General features: G+C 39.2%; 1 protein-coding gene across 1 annotated transcript; it reads right to left on the bottom strand.

Moving 5' to 3' along the window:
• Positions 1-818: 818 nt before the first annotated feature.
• LOC110297132 (homeobox protein Crxos-like) lies at positions 819-1,181 on the bottom strand. Its single transcript, XM_021165910.2, has one exon. The coding sequence runs from the start codon at positions 1,179-1,181 to the stop codon at positions 819-821; it is 363 nt and encodes a 120-aa protein (XP_021021569.2).
• Between the last annotated feature and the right edge of the window lie 22,972 nt (positions 1,182-24,153).

Genomic DNA, 24,153 nt, shown 5'->3' with positions numbered 1-24,153 from the left:
GTGAAACTTTTACCTCAAAGAGCATCATGCACAAATAAGAAACCTAGCTATTGAGGCGACTGTGATGAAAGACCTTTGGCAGGAAGCCTGAAGAGCTAAGCTCCACTCCAGCACCAGGAGACCCTAATCCTATGTTGTCCTTTGTCCTGACTGACTTCTATACAACAGCCAGCTTCCACACAAAGTATTTTTTGAAAAAACAACACAAGCTTTTTTAAAAAACCAATTTGTCAACAATTTCATGTTATCAATGAGCCACTCCAAGATCTAAATCCCTAAGCAAGTGCCTCAGAAACACCAATAGACAAAAAAAAAAAAAAAAAAAAAAAATACAATCACACACAAACCAATAAAATACTCATTGGTATAACATGAGTGATCAAGGTCAGAGGGGATAAAAATCCAGCCTTGTTAACCAGTCAATCTCTTGGGAAGTGGTTGTTCTGGCAGTATATGTCAGTCTGTAACAATGCCTTGGGAAAGGAGGCAAGAAGTCAGTGTGATACTGTGCTGCACATTGAGTTGATAGCTAGCCTGAAGGAGAGGCCACTTTTGAGGGGAGGCTGTTAAAAGAAGTGGAACCACACCAGTGGGGTTTGGCCCTGGACATTCAAGTGGAGGCCCTAGGTGGAGACGCAATACCATTTCTGTCCAATGTCATCTGTCCTGGCACCCAGGTATTCAAACATTGACCCTGAGGGTTCTGAGAGGCATCCACCATTTGATGAGTTTGGTGCAGCCAGGCCTCTGATAGGGGGTGGGGAATTGGGGGAACAGTTTTTGTGGTACATGTTGGAGTGGCCCATGGGGAAGGAGGATCAGCAACTGTGCTTACAACTGGTTGAGGACTCAGGAGGATTGATGGGAATGAGCCTGTACTTCCAGCTTGGTGGCCTGCAGCAGAGGGCTTTGTGGGAAGGAGAAGAGGTATCATCCCGGGCAGATTGCTGCAGCCTGGCCAAGGGGGGCCGCATCTCCTCCTCCAAGGATCTCTGGATGAACCAAGCCTCAACTTGTTCCTCTTTCAGTTTCAGTCTGGTGGCCATGATCTTTCGAGCCTGGAGGTCTGGGTATGGTTCCATCTTGAAGTATGCTTCCAGCTCTGAAAGCTGCTCCCAACTGAACTTCTGGTCAAGGGGACCCAGGGTATAGGAGGTCAGGGAATGTGGAGATGCTTCCATTTTGCCTGTAGCTCACTTCAGTTGTGATTGAAGGTATGCTCTAAGGATTTAGGATTAAAACTCAGCTTCAAGTTGGGCGCACTGAGCAGGGACCCCAAATGTTCCCATTTTCATTTGCAAAGACAGTTGGCATCAGGACCTCCCAAACCTATGATATCACATAGGTGACAGCACAACCTGTGTGTGGCCTGTGACCTCCAGACTGGTTGCCAAGACAATAGGCACCATATTCCCAGCATCCACTTGGCTCACCTCCCACCTTTACCTGCATTACATCATTCTCCATATAAATAAGGAGAACACCCCTCCCTCACTCTGTCTCTCCCCTTTCTCTTTCTGCCACTACCTTGTCTCTCCCTTCCAATAAAACCTCTTCCACACGGAACTGCCTTGGCTTAATGTGCTGTTGAGACATGACCTGCCATTCTAACACATCACATCTAACACATAACCAAGCTTAATTTTAAAAATGTTTTCTTTGACTGTCTTAATTTGAATGTCATTAAAATTCTATGTAAACAAGCCTCTCATTTGTCATATTTTATAGTAAGTATGAACTATGGGCATCCGTCTTTTAAATATTTGTACTTATTCACAGCCTTTAGAATGCTTATTGAACATAATGGTAACTGGAAAGTATCTTTGGCATAGCTAGACTATAATAGAAATTGCTTAGATGTACTCAGAGCAAGGAGCCTCCCACTTGAGGGGTTTTAAGGCTTTTGTTCTTACCAGAAATCAACTGAGAGGGAGATACGTAGTCTCTTACCTGACTCTATTTCTTGGGAAACAAAACAAACAAACAAAAGTAAACGCATGCTTTTAAGCTATAGGGGATTTTTTTACTACAATGAGAGAAATAAGCTGTATGAGTCTACAGCAGTAATGTTTTCTATTTCTTCTGTTTCCCACCCACTAAAGACACTACAGTTAATATTTTTTTAAAAGCAGGGAGTAGAACTGAAGTTCTTGAGATATAGGGATCCTGAGGTAGGAGGAGGGAACACAGGCACCATAACAGGCAGGAAGAACTACAGTAGGTGAATGAGCTCTCTGGAGACAGCCCATGGTCTTACTCTGCTAAGATGGATGCACTCTGGAAAGAAACCTTGTCCCAGGATTGCTTCTGGCTACTGATGTGCCTTTTCATGTTTGTCTTTGCCATGTTCCTCATTCACCTGGCTTGATGTGAGGGGACACTGGGAGACTCTCACTGCCTATAGCCTGGTGTGATTACTTCCTGGGTGGTAGGCCTCTCTGTTGGTCAAGTTTCCTGTAGATCAACATAAAGATGAAAATTCTTGAGGTAATGCTGTTTAGGTGAATTAATGATTTTATGGGATTCCTGATTTCATTTAAGAAGTTTTAGGAAGTTACTTTTAAATAGTTTTGGGAAGTTAGAGTAATCGATAGAATATTTAAAGTTAAAAATAAGAATATGTTGTGGATAGCCCTGACATTAATTTTGTTCTCCTGTGAGGGGTTGAGAACAAGGAATGAGTCAGTCAGCACTCAGGTGATTTCCTGTAAACCTGCTTCCCTCCTTAATTTGTACAATAAAATCGAGCTGATGATTGGGCAGAAAAAGGGAAGGTGGAGCAGCAGGTGGGAAGAGAGAAGAAGGGGAAAATGGGAAAGAGAGAGGGGACTGTAGAGGAGGAGGAAGAAAAGTGGAGAAGAAGCACCTGGCCTGGAGAAACTGCAAGTTTTAAAGGGTCTCATAGATGTGGAAGATGGTAGTGTAGTAGCTGCTCTACCCAATCTAGAAGCACAGCATGTATTCATATTAATTGTGTTGTGTTTTCATTGCCAGGGCATATTTAGGTTGGAGATTTACCGAAGAAGAACAGAATGTGCCCCTTTCTCATAGGGTGGCAAGAACTGCATGAGAAAGGAGTACAGTGCGCATTCATGCATTGCAAACATGTAATTGTAGTATCAAGAAAAATAGGCAAGTTAATGATAAAAGACAATATTTACTCTAGGTTGGGCATGAGTCCCTTGGTCTTGTGATCTAAGGATGTGGTAGCAGGTTCTTATTGTGCACCACAAAATAGAAAGGTTATGAATAAAGCATAAACAATTCTATTATGAGTATAAGAACAGAGAACAAATGATTACCCAGTCTAGTTCATCAAGATGTCAAAAATAAGACATAAGACAGCTGACCTGTTCCTTAGTAAATAAGGAACAGGTTGCCCTCAGCTAAGCATAGGGAGAAACTTGCTACTATAGACTTGGCCTGCTTAAACTTTGCTAATCTATGACAAAAGAGTTACTGCTTTGGGGTTACCATAAGTTTGTAGGAAGAAAAATAAAGAATTGTTTAGTTAGAGATAAGTTTCAAAAAATATGTAATTAATAATCCTATTGTAGTTTCCGCTTGTATAATTTTTGTGGATGGCTCTGGTGTTGTTATATTTTGATGTTAATTCTGCTTTCCCAGGAGGGGTTGTCTGTAACGAGGAATGAGACAAGTACTCAGGTGACTCCTTGTGAACCACCCCCTAATCTATAAAGGAATCAATCGAGTAGGCAGACATCTGGGTTGGATGGAGGAAAATAGGAAGCAGGAGAGAGTTAGGGGCCTTTTGGACGTGATAGTGAGAGGACAAGATGTAGCTCCTAGTGTCTTCTGGATTAGCTGGCGAATCTGCCAGGATTCACCACCAGGGAATTTAGATTTAATATGGCTTACAAGATTAGCATTCTAGTTGTTGTGTCCAGAGATTTGAGTTACCATTGTTTCTGAACTAAGTTTGTGTGGTGTTTTTCTTCACATAGCGGCTTGATTGTTGTCCAGAGAGAAAGGGACAGCAGCAAAGTGTGGGTTTGCCAGATACTCACCACAAAGGCTGTTGGAGTTTTGAAGCATAGACCTGGTCTGGTATTGACCCACGAGTGGGAACTTACCGAGCTGGGCGGAGAGATTTTGGAGCTCTGAGTCAGAGTCTCCACGAGATAAGAACAGGCCAGCCATTGATGCCAGTGTTGCCAGTGCATAACTGGCCAGCCCTCCGGGGCAGAAAGTAGCTGGGTGTAGCATGGGAATCTTGTGGTTCTTTTTAATATTTCCCACAACATATAATGATTTGAATCTGTTTTTGAAAACTATGTTTCTGTGGTAATTGTTTCTAGAAAATATGTAACTTGTGGCTATGAGGTAATTTTCTTTTTACATAGAAAAAGTTTATCTTAAGGAGTATAAAAAGGGAGTAAGAGAAAAAAAAAAAACCTGCTGCAGCCTGCTTTTGTTTTAATCATTGTGTGTGTTTGTATTTGAATTTACCCGTTTCTTATCTAATCACTGGCTACCATCAGCAGCAGCCCCCAGTGATGGCTGTCAGCACCAACCGCTGTCAGCTGTCATCCCCATTGACAACAATCAGCAATGCTGCAGTCTAACTCAGTTTACCCTGATGAAAGAAGTGGATGCTGAAACATAAGAACTATCAAAATGAGACCATATTATGTTATTTATCAAATGAACCATTGGTTATTTAACAATCACACTTTCTGAGAGTATTGAGACCTAATTCCACCATCTTTATATTAGCTGGATCTTGGTAAGTCATTTATCTTTGTTGTACTTTGTTTTATCTTCTCTCCAGTCAGGATTTGGTATCCTTTCATCCATTCCTGAGATTCTGATTCATTGAATAAACACTGACAGAAAGTTCTGAGAATGTACTCTCAGTAAGACACTGGGAGTGACTGAGCACATGTAAAGATGAAGGTGAATTTTAGAGAAGAAATGAAGCAAGGCCATGCTTAATAAATGACATCTGTTTGTTGTGATCTCTCAGATGTTCAAGGTAGAACTGTGTGCAGGAAGAAAAGTATATGGGGAAGTTCTACATGAACAATCACAGCCCTGTTTTTTTCATATCTTAGTCCTCAATTTATTCCAAATGGTCACTAAGCATTTTTCATGATACCTGCTTTCCTAGGGAAACAGTGATAAAGTGTTCTCTCTCTCTCTCTCTCTCTCTCTCTCTCTCTCTCTCTCTCTCTCTCTCTCTCTCTCTCTTTCTCTCTCTCTCTTCTGGTAGAGCCTGTAGTGAGAGTCAGAATTTCTACTTACTATTACTTTCTCCCCACCATCACTCATTTACAGTGATATAAATACTCAACAGGGAAGATAAGCCCATCACAATATGCTCCTTAGTCAGCCAATATTATTAGTTAAAGAGGAATAAAAAAAGAATGAACTAAATATTCTTAGAACTTATAACTGAAAGCCAAAATCCTTTGAATTTGCTTTTGTTCTAGTACAGTTTCTTATCTGTAGTAGGGCTTAATTTATTTCTTTTCATCCTTAGACAAATACTATTGTTTTTGAAGAAATTCCTTTTTATTTTAGAAAACCTAAATTTTACCAAGGTGAATAAGACTGAAACACTAAACAAATTACTATGGAAGCTCTAAAACACTCCATGAAGCAGAAATCATAGAGTTAAATGGAGAGAAAAATCAGAATGATCAACAGAAGGCATCCTTCTAGATACCGCATGGGCGTGTTGTATTCCAGTATGTTCCAGATAAACAAAGATACAAGACTAAAATAATAGTAAAATGATAACATGATTCCTTACTCATGTTTCATTTGTATGTTTACTTTTGTGGTGTGTACTTGTGTACCTGATTATGTGTGTGTACCTGTGAGTGTTGGGGAATACGTAGGTGAGGGAGGCAGAGGTTTACACGAGGAATCTTTTTTAGCTGTTCTCCACTTTGTTTTTGAGATAGGATCTCTCACTGAACTTAAAACTTATCCGTTAGGCTAGATTGGCAAACAGGCCTTCGGGATCATCAGGTCTTTACCTCTCCAGTGCTGAGATTTTGATATCTCCCACTGAACCCAGATTTTCATGAGAGTGCTAACATCCAAACTCAGTTTCTCATGCCAGCATGACAAACCCCTAATCAACAGGACCATCTCACAATGCCATTTTGTTTCTTTACTCATTTAGAACTGAAATCTAGCCTTAAAGCAATAGACAGTACCATCTTCTTGAAAGAAAAGAAAAAAAAAGAAGGAAGAGGAGGAGGGGGAGGAGGAAGAGGAAAAGAAAGAAAGAAAGAAAGAAAGAAAGAAAGAAAGAAAGAAAGAAAGAAAGGAAGAGGGAAAGGTGGGAGAGAGGGAGGGAGTGAGGGAAGAAGAAATGGAGGGAGGAAAGAAGGAGGAAAGAAGGAAAGATGGAAAGAAGGAAAGAAAGAAGGAAAGAAGGAAGGAAAGAAGGAAAGAAAGAAAGGAAGAAAGAAAGTTAACTTCCAGGTTGCTAAGCTTCAAATACTGACCAAGTTAGCATTCAGGTTCTGGGATTTTTTTTTTTTTTTTGAAGGAAAGCCCAGGACACGATAGTACCAAATTGGCTCTGTTGTAATTCTCCTGGGAAGTAATTCAGACTCTAAAGTCATGAGCACAAAGCAAGCTCTATCAATGTTCTATCACGTTGTTCCATGTTTGTGCTGACTCATCAGAATCTAGTAAAGGAGCAGATAGTTCCATAGCCACCAGCCTAAGGAAGCAGCCTCAGGCAGCTGCCTCTTCTGGGTGTGGCTGGGAGAACATGACCTATTCTATGCAAAGTCTGGAGCAAGGTCAGTAATGAACCTTTGCCTCTGTACAACCTGGTAATACCCAACCCAGATTGACAGACAAGGCAATCAAACCATGATTAGGATGGAAAATCTGAAAAAAAAACAAAAAAACAAAAAAAAACAGACAATTGTAATCTTTTAGACACCCACTACTTCAGAGTAAAAGACTATCTCAAATGAGTGAAATGACTTTGCATCTTAGCCTCCTCTGAAAGGATACCAAGCCTATAAGACAATAGAAAACAAGAGATAAAAATAAATCAGCAACTTCTAAAGCAATAGGAATCTAATCCCTTTCTTTTTTCAAATAACTATCATTCCACTCTACACTTAGATACATGCAAAGTCTTACATTTTTTAAAATTTCATTTTTTACTTATTCACTTTACATCTTGCTCACTCACCCCCTCCTGGTGACCTCCTCCCACAGTCCTTTCCCACCCTCTCCCCTTCGCCTCTGAGCAAGATGGGAACTCTCTGGGGATACTCTTCCAACGAGGCCAGACAAGGCAGCCCAGCTAGAAGAATATATCTCACATATAGGCAGTAGCTTTTGGAATAGCCCCTGCTCCAGTGGTTTGGGATCCACATGAAGACCAAGCTGCACATCTGCTACATATGTGCATGGAGGCCTAGGTACAGCTTATGTATGTTTTTTGGTTCGTAGTTCAGACTCTGGGAAACCCTAAGGGTACAGGTTAGTTGCCTCCATTGGTCTTCCTGTGGAGGTCCTGTCCCTTGAGATGCCCACAATCTTTCCTCTTATTCTTCCACTAGAGTCCCCCAAGCTCCATCTGCTGTTTGGCTATGGATCAGTCTGAGTCAGCTGTTGGGTGGAACCTCTCAGAGGACAACATGCTCCTATCTGCAAGCATAACAGAGTATCATTAATAGTGCCAGAGATGGGTTGGGCCAGTTATTCATTGGCCATTATCTCAGGCTTTGCTCTAGCTTCTGTGCCTGAATTTCTTGTAGCAGGATAAATTTAGGTAACCCACTTACTGTGGGGCAAGTGGAACCATGTTACCAGACAAAAACTTGGTAAGGCTGTGGATTCAGAGACCCTGAACCCACATACCTGAGAACAGTAGGAGTTTCATCTACTCCTAAGCAGGTTCCTGTCCTGGAACACATGACCATGACACCCATGGAGAGGACAGTCATTCACATAGGGGCAGTGCTCAAAGCCACTCCACATGCAGATGAGGCATCCTTAAAATCTTAGACCATGCCAATTGAAAGCATCTGCTCTTAGAGCTCAGTCCACCCCAATATATATATATATATATATATATATATATATATATATATATATATATACACACATACAAGGAATAAAGAACACACAAGTTATTTAATCAAAGGCCATCCGAGGTCACTTTCCACATAGTGGTCCTGACCTTGGCTCCTAGCTGCTGAGCTACACCACCTCTGGAGCATTTGGCTCCTCCAGTAAGGCCAGAGCTCCACAGATCTTTCCAGGCAGCATCTGGTACACAGACAGGCAACTTTTTTCTAAATAGTAAGGACTAAAATCTACATATATTTTTGATTTCTGTTAGCAGTTTCACTCATTCTTTGAAACAGTTCTATGAGACAGTTCATAATCCATAATTCTTTATAATGAATAAAATATAGCAACCTGCCAAAGATCATGGAATTCAAACACACTTAAATGCATCTTTAAAAAAAACTCTACTAGACACCAGAGTCCCTGTGGCAACATCCTGACTTTCAAGGGCTGCCAGATAATGTGTTACACCAGATTACATGCTTATTTATTTTTATGCCTATGTTGACAACTGCAAATGAAGAAAATCATCTCTGTGGATTCTTGCTACTATTAGGATGGCAAAGGCCGTGGTGAGTCACTCTCCACATCTCAAATAGGTAAGATTCCTCCATGATAAGTTATTGACCTGCGTTAATGAACTGAAGACATCTGAGAATAAGCTTAGAGATATTATTGTGTGTATAATTCACTACATAGAGACAAAACTGGCTGACTTATTCTCAGTCAGGCACCTATCACTACTATCTCCCTTTTATATTACTTTTAATATTTTAAAATGCATACAATTATACATATAATAACAGCCACACTATGTATTGATGAGAAAAACAGAAATATTCAAGAAATGTTGTTGTATGTATTAATTCTTCTAAGTAGGATGTACATAGAGGACATTTGAGAAATGAGAAATTGAGAAAAACACTAAGTCAATTTATGCTTCTTAAGTGCATCCTAAAATTCCGTCACTATTAATGATTACCCTTAAAGTGTGTGTTTCCCCGAAAGTTGTACGTTGAAACTTAATCTATAATGCAACAGAAACAAATCCTACAAACACAATTTTTTTTTGAAGAAGCTAAGAAAAAGCCTGGAAAACTGAGGCTTGCATGTCTGATACAATAGCAGAAACATCCTTTAAAATAAGTATGCTATCTTGACTTCTGTGATATATATGGCTGTCTTTTTCTGCTGGCCTCTATGTCTCCTTCTCTGTCTTCTCACCTCTCTTAGATGGCTCACAGATGAGAACAGAATGGGTCTCTAAGGCTTTGCTGTCATTAGATCAGGTCTGCATATTAAAGAGGAGTCTTTATCCTACTCTGCTCTGTAAAACTATTATTGTCCAATAGGGAAAGGTACCTGAGATCCTTGCCACCAAACCTACATACCTGAATTTGATCCTTGGAATCCACATTGTGGAAGGAAAGAGCTATGTCTTACCAGTTAGCTTCTGACCTCGACACATGAGCCATGGGCATGAGAATGATGCACTTACACACACACACACACAAACGCACACACACACATGCACTTACACACACAAACACATACACACACACACATGCACTTACACACACACACATGCACACACACTTTTACACATTCTATAAATAAATAAATAAATAAATAAATAGGTAAATGTTAAAAAAAATCAAAGACCTATAGCTGATTCATTTCCCATCCCCCAACCCCTGCTCCCTGTGGGGCTCAGGAAATTGTCAGGGTATTAATACAGGTACAGAATGTGCCATACAATAACAAATGCAGAATTGCTGGGACCGGAGCTTTAGGCAAGAAGTGAACTGCTTCTACCAAATCAGGAGGAAGAAAGTGCTCTTTCTTGGCACTTGGAAGCCTTGGAGGCCACAGGTGAGCTAGTAGTTTGCTGACCAAGAAGGAAAAATGACTAGTGATGCAATTGATTTGACAGGAAAAAAAAGCCTGAGAATATTTGAAGTAAAAAACTTTCCTTCAAAGTAACACCTCCCTATTCCCCTGTACTCCCTCTCCTGACATCTTAAGTTCTGTCTCAGGTTTCTATAGCTGTGATAAACATCATCACTAAAAGAAAACTGGGGATGAAAGCTTATTTCATTTTACACCTCTCAGGTCACAGTATCTTACTAAGGGAACTCTGCAGGAACCTAGAGGCAAGAGCTGGTGCAGAGGCCATGGAGAGATACTGCTCACTGGCTTACTCCTATGGTTTGCTCAGCCTTCATTATTATACCATCTAGGACTGCCTGCCCAGAGGTGGCACCACTTACAATGGGCTGGACTTTCTCACACCAATCACTAATTTAGAAATATGCCCTACAGGCTTGCCAACCAGCCAATCTAATGGGGATATTTTCTCAATAGATGCTCCCTCCTCCCATACAACTCAAGCTTGTATTAAGTTGACATAAAACTAGCTAGCTAAGTAGATTGTTGAGATGTAATTCCATATGATAAAAATCTTATTTGGCAAATTTCAGGGATTAGTGAAACCTAAAGAAGAGAATAGATACTTAGCAAAAGAAAGCAGATAACTCGTTTTTCTACTATCAAAATCCCATCACTACAACATATGAAAAACACTTGTATCTTAAAACCATTTTACCTTCACACAGTCCTCGTGTGATATCTGATGTGTAGTCCCTTTGGCATTTTTCTTCTCTTGTTTCTGTCACTAAATCTGACTTCCTCTTGCCTGTGTCAAGAAGCCAGAGGAAATGAGGAAGTTTCAAAGGAAATTGAAAACATATTTTAACCCACTTCGTCTTTGTAAGAGTAAAAAGAAAAGGAACATTACAGAACTCCGAACTCTAGATTTACAGCACTCTTATTTGTTAATTTCAATCCCCCTGTAATATAAGCAGATTTCATTTTATTGTGCCCATGACAAATCTGAGACAGGAGAATAAACTCTCCAGGCTACTGCCACATTGTTAGCCAGCAGATGGAAAGCAACACTCAAGAGAAGCCAAATTCTTGGCAAGCTACTAGAATCATTTCTGTTTTTTCCTCTTTCTCAGATATAGAAAATCTGCAATTCTGGTGCTGAGTATAAAAATGAAGGCAATAGGTTTACATAAGATGTTTCCTGAATAAATACAAATGTGTGTTCACATCCCTGAAGATGAAGCTTTAGCGGAGAATGGAAGGCCTAAGTCTTTTAATGCCACCCAGAGGTTCAGATTAATTATCCAGCTAGTCAAGGTCACTGACAGAGTAAAGAATTTTCAGGCCCCCTAGAGCCAAGTGTTATCTTTCTTATACAGCAACCATGGATGCTTAAGTAAATCAATACATGGCAATTAGCAGGTAACAGGAAGGGTTATTAAGTAGAAATAGGATATGATGATCTGGCTGTAGATGAGTCTGATAAACCTGGAGGGAACAACTGCCACTGATAGTGTACATAGTAATGAAATATCCATTTCAATAGAAGGAGCAAAAATGCTATAAAATGATAAACAGAACAGAATAAGAGCATTTGTAACTTGCTGGTATATGAAATACTGGAGGACGGCAATATATATTCTTGGAACAGCATGCATGTAAGGAGAACTGGTTTAATGATTTGTATTCTAATTATGTCAGTGGGCTTCAGTTTAGAGCAGTTTATGTTCAACATTTCAAGCTGCTTCTCTCTTCCTGCCTTAAAGCTCACATAGCTATCCATTTCTATGGGGTTTTTGACTAGTGTCAAATGGTCTGTGTCTATTACATAAGGTGCCTCACACTTGGTTTCTTTATTGTTCCACCCGGCTCTGAGTTATCTACCCTGTGCTTCTATAGAAGAGTGATTTTAAGTGATGTATTTTATGTATGAAGCTCTAATGTGATTACATTTTTATCATAAAATTCTGTTTTCTAGGTACATCAAGATTGCTTTAGAAATAAAGTTGGATGATTCTTTTTAACCTTGGCTTGGTTTCAGAGCACGTCATTTAAGTGCTTGGTGTACACCATTATAACAAAGAACATAAGATCTCGTCTTGAAGACAAGTGGGGTGGCATATGTCTTTCAATACTCTGGAGGCAGAGGCAGGGGGATCTATCAATTCTAGGCCAACCTGGTCTACAAAGCAAGTTCCAGAACAGCCAAGGCTACAGTGAGAAACCTTGTCTCAAAAATAACAACAACAACAACACTAAAATATCATATCTTGAACTCATAGAATTTTGAATATAAGTTAAAAAGCAAAAGTTAAGAGACAATATATATTCTAAGATAAACTAAGGTTAGTCTCCGAACCTGCAACATCCCAAACTCTCCATAATCATTGACATTTCAACTAATTAATTGCTCTTGCAGAAAGATTAACATAAGGTAGAGATTTTTTTTTCCAGGAACATTCTAGTTTTTCCTAGAACACAACATATTACATGTTAGGCATGAACATGACAAATATGAAGGTCAGAAGTCACTAGTAGCTTTTCCCCCATGTGTATGAGTGTTTTGATGTATGTGTGTCTGTGCATCACACATTCTTGGTATCTGTGGAGACCATATGAGTGAATCTGAACCTCTGCCTTTGGAGTTACAGATGGCTGTGAGTCTCCACTAGGAATTGAACTCAAAGCAAATGTTCTTAACTCTTAAGCCATCTTTCAGGCCCCATCAATAGCCTTTTTTGTTTGTTTGTTTGTTTGTTTTGTTTTGTTTTTCGAGACAGGGTTTCTCTTTATAGCCCTGGCTGTCCTGGAACTCACTTTGTAGACCAGACTGGCCTCGAACTCAGAAATCCACCTGCCTCTGCCTCCCGAGTGCTGGGATTAAAGGAGTGCACCACTATGCCCGGCTCATCAATAGCCTTTTAAAATGTGTATTTAAACCACTTATATTTATTGTCTTACAGTTTGAAAGCGTCAAAAGTCCATGGTTTATCTGGGACCTCTGGTCAGAGTTTCTTCAAGTGGGAAACAATATACTACTATATTAACTGCCTTTAGGAATCTCAAGTTCCTGCTCTAGATCATTAAACTGATGACAGGACTTAGCAGTGGGAAGATGCAGGACTATGACTGTATATGCTTGTTCTTGTGTGTCAGGAGCTCTCCCTGCCCCCATTAGCATCCTGGAGTTCGCTTACACTGTGGCAGTTTATGTTTCTGAAGGACATTCCTTTTCAGGAATTTCTTTCTTAAAGTGGATATCTGTGTTTTAGTGTTCTATCATTGTGATGAGACACCGAGACATTGTGGCCAGAGAAATTCCTATAAAGTGAAGCATTTAACTGGAGCTTGCTGACAGAGGCTTAGTCAATTTTGATCGTGGTGGGAAGCATGGAAGCATGTAGGCAGACATGATACTAGAAAGGTAACGGAAAGTTCTATATCTGCATGAGCAAGCAGCAGGAAGAGGGAGATTGGGTCTGGCTTGAGCATTTGAAACCTCAAGTGAAGCAATTCCTCCAATGAGGTTACACCTACCGAAAAAGGCCATGCCTCCTAATGCTACTCTCTGAGCATTCAACTATATGAGCCTATGTGGGCCATTCTTATTACACCAACACAATCTGATTAAATTATTGCCACCCAAAATGATCTCTCTCCCTCAGAATATATTGATTTGATGTCATAATTATATCTGTAAAACACTTTTGTATATACTCATCTAAGCAATGTAAAACTCAGGCTAAAATAAACTAAGGAAAAAAAATTACCTGCCTTACATTGGTCTCTCCCACAACTTGCAATTTTATGATGTGAAAACATTGCGCAACATCTTTATATCCAAATAGAGACTTCATGGCCATAAATTATTTGTAAACTATAATCATGGAACATTAGAGAATAAGTGAAAATATGTTAACTTTAGTCTCTTCTATCTTCCCCAAAACTATGATTTGTTCATGTAAAAGAAAAACTGTGTCCACATAATATTTCAGAAACATTAGCATTCAATATTAAATATAAAGTAAATATAAAATAGAACTGGTTTATTTTTTGTTTGCTTGTTTACTGTATTGAAAGAACTCAAAGGAGAGTAAGGCAACCTCAAACTTCTTCCTTTACCACCATTATCTTTTCCGCTCTGTGTGACAGACGAGGGTAGTATCGGTCAGGATATAAACACACAGGGCTTTCAACAGACACCATTGCAGTTGAACATTTAGACCTGTAAAAAACACCAGGTTAGTGCCTTATTTTATTTACTTATTTATGAGTTCATACATTAGGTGCAAGACATTTCCTTTTAAACTCTTTTTACAGTATATAGGGAGTATCAGAGGTGATTTATAGGAATTTCAGCACTGTCTTTTAAAATTTTTATATTCTCAACCTATGAAAAATGAATGTTCAGAAAATGAAAGTATGTCTGTGGGGGAGTAAGAAGTTAGGGTTAAACAAATTCCAAGTGCTCAGCAGGTATAGGAAATGCACTGGAAAAGCCTAGGGAAATGTGAGGGTGGATAAAAAGATCTTCACTATAACCAATTCATGGCCTTGCCAGTGCTACACACTTGGACAGAAGGTATACTGACAAGAAGGGTACTCTTGTCTCCACCTCTCCTGTAACTGAACTTGAGCCTTCTGTCCCAATCCCTGCTGGTAAATCAGGACACTGCTTACATTAGTAACAGGATAAGGAAATGTAACCCAAGAGTTTGGCTACTGCCTGTCTGCACGGCTGATAAGAGCTTCGTTCTCAGTTAGGAAGCTTCTCTTCATAGTGAATGAGTTAACCCAGAAAGGTTCTTTAAAGTGCAAAGTGATTATTAGTGCTCAGTCCTCATGAGACATCCATACGATCCTTTTCAAGGCTCTGGGGAAATCACAGAAAAGGAGGCAGCAAGAGTGTAAGAGCCACAGCATGGGAAGAAGGGTTGTGAGCTTCGATTTTCTAGGTATGACATGGACATTATACTCATAAAGTCACAGGAGCTGTAGTTACCTGCACAAGCCCAAGCTCTGTCAACATTCATTTAGACATGGGGCTAGGGTACATGAGACCTATGCCTTCCTGGAGAGCTATTGGCAGTTGAGGGGTTCTGGTGGCCGAGCCACTGGTAAGTTAGCCACACTCCAGTGAGTTATGCCACACCCATGGCCCTGCTGGCTGACCTAGTTAAATTCAGTGAACCTCAAAGTAAAAATGAAACCAAACCAAACAACAACAAACACCAGAAGCTGTCCAAGTGGGAAAGAGACTTGGGATAACTGGATGGGGTTGAATATGAAAATATGTAATATATATTGCATATTACACACATTAACATATATATATATATATATATATATATATATATATATATATACACACATACACATACACATACACAAACTAATATTCTAAAGACAAGTCTCCCAACAACCTATAACATCTGCCTAGTGGGTTTCTTACTAACACTCTAAGGAGTTTTTGTTTAGTTTTGTATTTTGTAAACATTGTAACCTCTGTTTTTTCATGGCGCTTGTGTGTTTGTTGAATTGATCTTTATTCATGGTATGTCTCCCAATAGAACAAAAGCCTCAGTACTTGGGGGTTGTATCGAACTGTCTGTAGCCCTGGAAGCCCTCCTGACTATCATTTAATTAATTATCCATTAGACCTTTGTTGAACAAAGAGAACATGACTTCTCAGAGGCAAACATACAGCAAATTCAATGATGATGTTTTGTAGTTATTATCTGAGCAGGATTTGAATTGCGAGTCAAAATAGTGAATGAAGTTTAGAAGAGTAGAAGGAGTCCCGTACATAGCATGTACTGAGAAAGAAGCAGCAATGGGGTCAAGGTAGGAGATGGAAAGTCCTACGAGGGGACAGAAGGTCCCAAACACATAGAGACCCTAGAGGCTAGTCAGGTGTCAGCAAACGGAAAGTAGACTACAGCCTATGGAAGCTTGAATTTTCAGAAGGGTAAACAGGCAACACTGAAATGGTTCAACAAAGAAGGAAGTATAGCACTGTTTGTATGCTCAGGAAGATTTCTATTAATGTCTCAAGAAGAGAGACACAGGACAGAGATTTTTGCCTAGCTTGCAGGTTGAAACTCTTTAAGCATTCCACAAATGATGGCAAAGAGCTTCAGTGAGCTTTAAAGACTCGGGAGCTCCTTAGAACAAAACTGCTCATTTTGTATGTGCTCAAGGAGGAACAAAAAGAGGAAATGAGGGGGAAGGGACTTGTGGGGAATCTCTGAAGAAAGCACGGCTGAAGGGCATAGAGGACAGTGTCAAGTTCTGTATATCCTTCCTGGGTTATCCTATTGGTCTGGAAAAGTTTGTAGAGCATAGATATTACAAAGCGTAGGTTTGCCACAGTTAGAGATCCCAGCCACAAAACCAAGCACCCTTTAGTTGGGTTGTCTGCATGTGTGCTGCAATAATGTTTATATTAAGCAATTCTTGTATTTCAAAAGAGAAAGCATTATAATCGTACCAGACTTTCAAATCACCTGATTTACACTATTAAAGAAACTATCCAGATCACCAATTCTAGAAGTTTCCTTTAATTATACTTACACTAATCCTGTAGATAAATATCTTCTTAGTAGTCTTTGGATTTAATTAAGAGAAACACCCTTAAAAACATGGTTAGCTTTTCACTTTAACGCATGTACCTGACAATTCTATGGAGCTTCAAGGAATGCAGGAAAGCTGACGATAGGCACCTATTGGAGTAAGAAGTCCCAATATCTTAAATATGAAAGTGAAGTTGAATTTCATTATTCAATATGGAAAGGATTACAAACCCCACAGTGCACAGGCAGTCTGTTTGCTTCCTTTTGATGTGGTTGTGGAGCGGAACTACAATTAGCTATAATGAGACTTGCATGTGCAGCTCAAAGGGGCTGGGTGCAAGACGGCAGCAGGGCTCAAAATGCTACAAACTCAATCCAGTCTCATTCCAACATATAATTCTATTGTCTCCGTAGATAGCACAATTTTTATGTTATCAGAGTTTCTCCAACCCATTATCTTACAAATGCAATTATAAATGCATTTTAAACTCACCCAAGCTGATAAAAAAAAATCAAAGTAGCAAATTGATTTGAAATGAAGAATGGGGTTAGGGAGGAAATAGTGGTCAAGTTGTAAATGGAATGTTGTTCACCCTTATAGGTCAGAGAAAATCTGCTTACACTAAGGGAAGCATACACCTGATACTAAAGCAGAGCTAGTGAGAGGATTCAACCAATAGCGGTGTTTGCTGCTAAGTTTGGTGAACTTAGTTTGATATCTAGGACCTACATGGGAGGTCTCCTCTGACCTCTACATACACAGTGTGGTATGTGGTAATCCATACACAGACACAAATAAATACATAACTATAGTAAAATAAATAAACTCATTTTGATTTCAGTATGCTATATTTTTCTTGGCCAATAGATAATCCTTTTTATTAGCACATATTAGTTATTCATAATACTAGATGTCATAGTTTTTCATAGCATATAGAAAGCATGTTGATCATATTCACTGCTTAGTATGCTGTCCTGGGGTGTGTGTGTTTGTCTGTCTTAATGAATATAATTAACGTTGCTTGCAGGAACACAGGCAACTTACCAGTGGCTATAGCAATGTAGAAAATGCTTCCTAAACTGGTGGCAAGTATGAATTACTAATCAATCTTCATCAAGGGGTGGGGTCCCAGGAATTTCACCATCCTACTCCATGAGGGAAGGTTGAGGGGCCAGATTTGGGGTCTTGTAAACAGTGACACAATCACTGTTAATTCATGAGTGGAAAGGCGATGTCTTCCCTAAAAGACAGCTTTGTACAACACTGTTGTTCTGCAGCTTCTTGTATTCCTTCCACCAACTTCCTGTGATTTTCTTTGGGTTTTGGAGGGAATGATATGCATGTCCTATTTAGGGCTGAGATCTCAAGAGCCATGTATCCTTGGCCTGTGATCTGTGATGAGTCTCCAGTAACCACTATCTATGGCAAAAAGAGGATTTCCGAACCAAAGCTGAGAGTAACATAATTTGTCCATACACAAATATTATTTTCATTTAGTAAAACAATAGTAGTAGTTTTCCTGTTATGGCTTATAAGCAAACTAGCAACAGGCCTTAGACAGTTTTATGGTACTGGGCAGGAATTCCCTCCTGTGAGTGAACCTCAAATCCAATCCGATGGTTACTCTCAGTATAGCTAGACCACTCTTGTGTCAGTGGAAACATCTTGCCTGGCAGGTTGGCACTTTCATTAGTTTGCTTTCAGTTGCTGTGACAATCAGACTACCCGATGCAACTTAGAGGAAGAAAGAATTTATTTGGTTTACACTTTCATATCAAAGTCAGGGAAGGAGTCCAAGCAAAGTTCCTTACTGGCTCACATCCAGATACATGCTTAGCCAACCTTCTTATATAGCCCAGGGCCATCTGCTCAGGGAATGTTGTGGCAACAATTAGCTGGGTCCTCTTATATCAATAGGCAATCAATATATATACACACCCCATTCCCCATTCCATGTGCCCTTGAGACATGCCCACAGGCTAATCTGGGCTAGGTAATCTCTCAATTGAGATTCCCTTTTCAGGTGACAACTAACTAGGCCAGTACTATAGCTCAAAATGTCCAGAACTGAGTGAGACAATTGATTATATTCCTCTCCCAGCAGCCTGCTAGTGTTCTTTGGAACTATAAAAGCTACTCAGCAGGGAGGAAGCCTTCAGCTCAATTCCAGCTTGGTTCCTCTTTGTCCTGTGACTAAGGCTTGTGGTGTCTTGCTCTGGAGCTATGGTGAGAAACCAAGACCAGTGGTAATATCCTTTAATTTGGGCAGGAAGGAAACCTCAGACACCTCCCTCAGCAACAACTCCCATTCTCGACAATGCACAACTCTCCATACCCAGGTCCTGCTAGGAAGAGAGCTGGTCTCCCAAGAGTGCTGACACACCTGAGTGCAGAGGTGAGACCAGCACTTCTGCTCAAATTCCTGGCTCAAGAGGAACCCACCTGGAGCCTTCAGGACATAGGAATAGAGGAACAGCTTGGGACAGGATCCTTCTGGTTTCCATCTGTACCTGGAGCTGACCCTGTGCCACGGCTATCCATACCTAAATTCTTCCTGGAGAAAACTGGTCTCCCAGAAGTCCTGACACACATGCTTACAGGAGGGACAAGCCACAGTCAGAGACAGTAAGACCAGCTAACACTGGAGATAACCAGATGGCAAGAAGCAACAAAAGCAACAGAAACCAAGGCTACTTGGCATAATCAGAACCGAGATCTCCTACCACAGAAAGCCCTGGTTATCCCAACATACCGGAAAAATAAGACTCTGATTTTAAATAACATCTCAAGATGATGATAGATGATGTTAAGAGGGATATAAATAACTCCCTTAGAGAAATGCAGGAGAACACAGGTAAACAGGCAGATGCTCTTAAAGAGGAAACACAAAAAAATACTTTAAAGAATTAGAGGAAAACACAAACAACCAGGTCAAGGAATTGAACAAAACCTTCCAGAATCTAAAAATAGAAAGGTAAACAATAAAGAAATCACAAAGGGAGACAACCCTGGAGATTGAAACCTAGGAAAGAGATCAGGAGTTATAGATGCAAGGATCACAGAGTACAATAGATAGACAAGAGAATCTCAGGTGCAGAAGATACCATAGAAAACATTGACACAACAATCAAAGAAAATGCAAAAAGCTCCTAACTCAAAACATCCAGGAAATCCAGGACACAATGAGAAGACCAAACCTAAGGATAATAGGTAGAGAAGAGAGTGAAGATTCCCAACTTAAAGGGTCAGTAAACATCTTCAACAAAATTATACAAGAAAACTTCCCTAACCTAAAGAAAGAGATGCCAATAAACAAATAAGAGGCCTAGAGAACTCCAAATAGATTGGACCAGAAAGGAAATTTCTCCTGTCACATAATAGTCAAAACACTAAATGAACAAAATAAAGAAAGAGTATTAAAAGCAGTAAGGGAAAAACGTCAAGTAACATATAAAGGCAGACTAATTAGAATTATACCAGACTTCTCACCAGGGATTATGAAAGCCAGAAGATCCTGGGAAGATGTCATAAAGACCCTAAGAGAACACAAATGTCAGCCCAGGCTAATATACTCAGCAAAACTCTCAATTAACATATAAGGAGAAAGCAAGATATTCCATGACAAAAACAAATTTACAGAATATCTTTCCACAAATTCAGCTATACAAAGGATAATAGATGGAAAACTCCAACACAAGGAAGGAAACTACACCCTAGAAAAAGCAGGAAATATTATTAAAAATTAAAAAAAATAAATAAAATACAAAATTGGAAAAAAAAAGAAAAAGAAGGAAAGTAATCTTTCAACAAAAACAAAGGAAGATAGTCACACAAACATAATTCCACTTTTCCTTAATATCTCTTAAAATCAATGGACTCAATTCCCCAATAAAAAAAAAAAAACATAAACTAACAGACTAGATACATAAACAGGACCCAGCATTTTTCTACATACATGAAACACACCTCAGTGACAAAGACACACACTACTTTAGAGTAAAAGACTGATAAACCGTTTTCCAAGCAAATGGTCCCATAAACAAGTAGGAGTAGCCATTCTAATATGAAAAAAAAAATAGACTTTTAACAAAAGTTATCAAAAATGATAAGGAAGGACACTTCATACTCATCAAAAGAAAAATCTACCAAGAAGAAATCTCAATTCTGAACATCTATGCTCCAAATGCAAGAGCATTCACATTCATAAGAGAAACTTTACTAAAGCTCAAAGCACACATTGCACCTCACACAATAGTAGTAGGAGACTCCAACTTCCTACTCTCAGCAAGGGACAGATCATGTAAACAGAAATGAAACAGAGTCAAGGTGAAGCTAACATAAGTTATGTACCAAATGGATTTAACAAATATCTATAGAACATTTTATCCTAAAACAAAAGAATATACCTTCTTCTCAGCACCTCACTGTACCTTCTCTAAAACTGACCATATAGTTGGTCTAACAGATATCTATAGAACATTTTATCCTAAAACAAAAGAATATACCTTCTTCTCAGCACCTCACTGTACCTTCTCTAAAACTGACAATATAATTGGTCACAAAAGAGGCCTTAACAGATACAAGAAGATTGAAATAATCCCATGCATCCTATCAGATCACCATGGACTAAGGCTGGTCTTCAATAACAACAAAAACAACAGAAAACTCACATACACATGGAAGATGAACAATGCTCTACTCAATGATACCTTGGTCAAGGAAGAAATAAAGAAAAACTAAATATGTTTTAGAATTTAATGAAAATGAACGCACAGCATACCCAAATTTATGGGACACAATGAAAGCAGTCCTAATAGGAAAACTCATTGCTCTGAGTGCCTCCAAAAAGAACCTGGGGAGAACATACACTAGAATTTAACAGCACACCTGAAAGCTCTAGAACAAAAAGAAGTAAATATACCCCAGAGGAGTAAACAGCAGGAAATAATCAAACTCAGGGCTGAAGTCAATCAGGTAAAAACAAAAAGAACTATACAAAGAATCAACAAAACCGGGAACTGGTTCTTTGAGAAAATCAACAAGAGAGATACACTCTTAGCCAAACTAACCAGAGGACACAGAGACAGTATCCAAATTAACAAAATCAGAAATGAAAATGGAGATATTATAATAGAAACTGATGAAATTAAAAAAAAATCATCAGGTCCTACTACAAAAGCCTATACACAACAAAACTGGAAAATCTGGATGAAATGAACAATTTTCTAGACAGATACTAGGTACCAAAGTTAAATCATGATTGGATAACCCATCTAAACAGTCCCAAAACCCCTAAAGAAACAGAAGCAATCAGTAAAAGATTCCCAACCAAAAAAAAAAAAAAAAAAAAAAAACCTCAGGACTAGATGCATTTACTGCAGAATTCTATCAGATCTTCAAAGAAGACCTAATACCAATACTCTTCAAACTATTCCACAAAATAGAGACAGAAGGAATACTACTCAGCTATTAAAAACAATAGCTTCATGAAGTTTGCACACAAATGGATGGATGTAGAAAATATCATCCTGAGTGAGGTTAACTCAGTCACAAAAGAACACACATGTACTCACTGATAATTGGACATTAGGCACAGAGCATGAAGTACCCATGATACAACTCATGGACCACATGAAGTTCAAGAGGAAGGAAGACTAAAGTGTGGATGCTTCAGTCCAACTTAGAAGGGGTAACATAGTAATCAGGGGAAGTAGAGGGACTTGGGAGGAAGAGAAGAAAGGGAGGGGAAGAAGAATTGAAGAATCAGGTATGGGAGGAGATGTACAGAGGGTCAAGAAATTTAACAGAGGTGTGTAGCAATGGGAGATGGGAAACTGGGGGTAGCAACCAGAAAGTTCCAGATGTCAGGAAAGCAAGAATCTCTCAGGACCCAACAGGGACAACAATAGCTGAAATATCCCACAAAGTGGTGGGAGAACCTGTCGAGACCACATCCAGTGGTTAGGCACTGTCCCCCAGTTCAGGGATGGGGCCATCTGCCCATCTCCAAAATTTTAATCTCGAATTACTCCTGTCTAAAGGAAACACAGGGGCAAATAGTGGAGCAGAGACTGAAGGAAAGGCCATCCAGAGACTGCCCTATGTGGGGATCTATCCCACGTGCAGATTCCAAATCCAGACACTATTGTTGATGCCAAGAAGTGCTTGCTGACAGGAGCCTGATATAATTATCTCCTTAGAGGCTCTGCCAGATCCTGACCAACACAGATGTGGATGCTCACAGCCAACCATCGGACTGAGCACAGGGACAGACCCCAATAGAGGACTTAGGGGAAGGACTGAAGGAGTTGAAGGGGTCTTATCTGGCATCAATGGGAGGGGAGGCTCTTGGTCCTTTGAAAGCTTGATGCTCCGGTGTAGAGGAATGCTATGGCAGTAAGGCAGGAGTGGGTAGTAGAGTGGGGGAGCACCACCATAGAAGCAGGGTAAGGGGAGATGGGATAGGGGGGGTTGCAGAGGGGAAACCGGGAAAGGGGATAACATTTAAATAAAATAAATAAATAAATAAATAAATAAATAAATAAATAAATATCCAATTAAAAAAGTGAACAACTTTCAGGCTCTTTAGGAAAAAAAGAGAAATGTTATATTAGTACCATTATTTAAAGTTGACTTTTTTCTTTGTATCTGAAGACAAAAGTATATCATGTAGCTAACAAAACAAATGTTTTTCCTCCTCCACTAATGATAAATTTGTAGTGAAGGGGGTATGTAGTCAGTCTAACAATACAAGGGCAAAGTTTAAAAAGACAGTCGTAGAAAAAAAAATCTCTGAACTGTAGTTTAAAATTCACAGTGAAAGATATGTAAAATACCCCAGTGATAATTGTTTCCATGTTACTGGTTTTTACATGTTTATAAGAGCTTTGCACAGTAGTTTATAAGAGTTACAGGTGACTCCCTGTCTGAAGGGACCAAGTCAGACCAAGGGCTGAATATGTAGATCAGTTTGTTTTCATGTTGTATAAATTTGGTCAGGAAACTGTTTTTTGTAACTACTGGGTTTCTTAATAAATTGTTCTTGTGAAATTAGTTGTGTTTTTTTTTTCATTGTGGCTTCCTGTATGAGATTTAAATGAGGTAGTTGCAGTATGCATTTCCCAAGAATGTATCAGTTCCCACACTGGAAGTAGCAGACATGACAACATAAAATGGCATTGGTAAGATTTATAATTTAAGCTGAAATAGTTCCGAGTCACCCCTCCCTGGAGATTGGTAGGAAAACTTGATTTTCATGACAAAATATTTCATGCCAAATTCATAATCTCATATCAGATTGATGGCTTAGAACAGAATTTTCTAAAATAAGTGTTTTCTAATTTGTTTACTTAGATGTCTGATCAAAAAGTTAGAGAAATCACATACAATCTCTTGGTAATAGCACCACATACCAGTCTATGAACTAAATCTTAACTACATACTGGTATAAAGGGGGTGTTAAATCTCTAGTAAGACACTTTACTTAATTAGGTCTTCAATTTATATCCTTTGAATTGTTATATGTCAAGATAATAAATAAATTAATAAACTACTGTTCTTAAATAAGGTACAGGTTGCTCTATTCAGGATTCAAAATAATACATAATTCAGAGAACA

The sequence above is a fragment of the Mus caroli genome, unplaced genomic scaffold, assembly GCF_978045245.1.
Source record: "Mus caroli unplaced genomic scaffold, Mus_caroli_1 scaffold_7, whole genome shotgun sequence".
In the NCBI taxonomy this organism is placed as follows: Eukaryota; Metazoa; Chordata; class Mammalia; order Rodentia; family Muridae; genus Mus; species Mus caroli.
The sequence above is the reverse complement of the archived record's forward strand: the minus strand, read 5'-3'. Positions and strand labels throughout refer to the sequence as shown.

Excerpts from the sequence above, each read along its gene's own strand:
- LOC110297132 (XM_021165910.2), bottom strand. The coding sequence starts at position 1,181 with ATGGAAGCATCTCCACATTCCCTGACCTCCTATACCCTGGGTCCCCTT.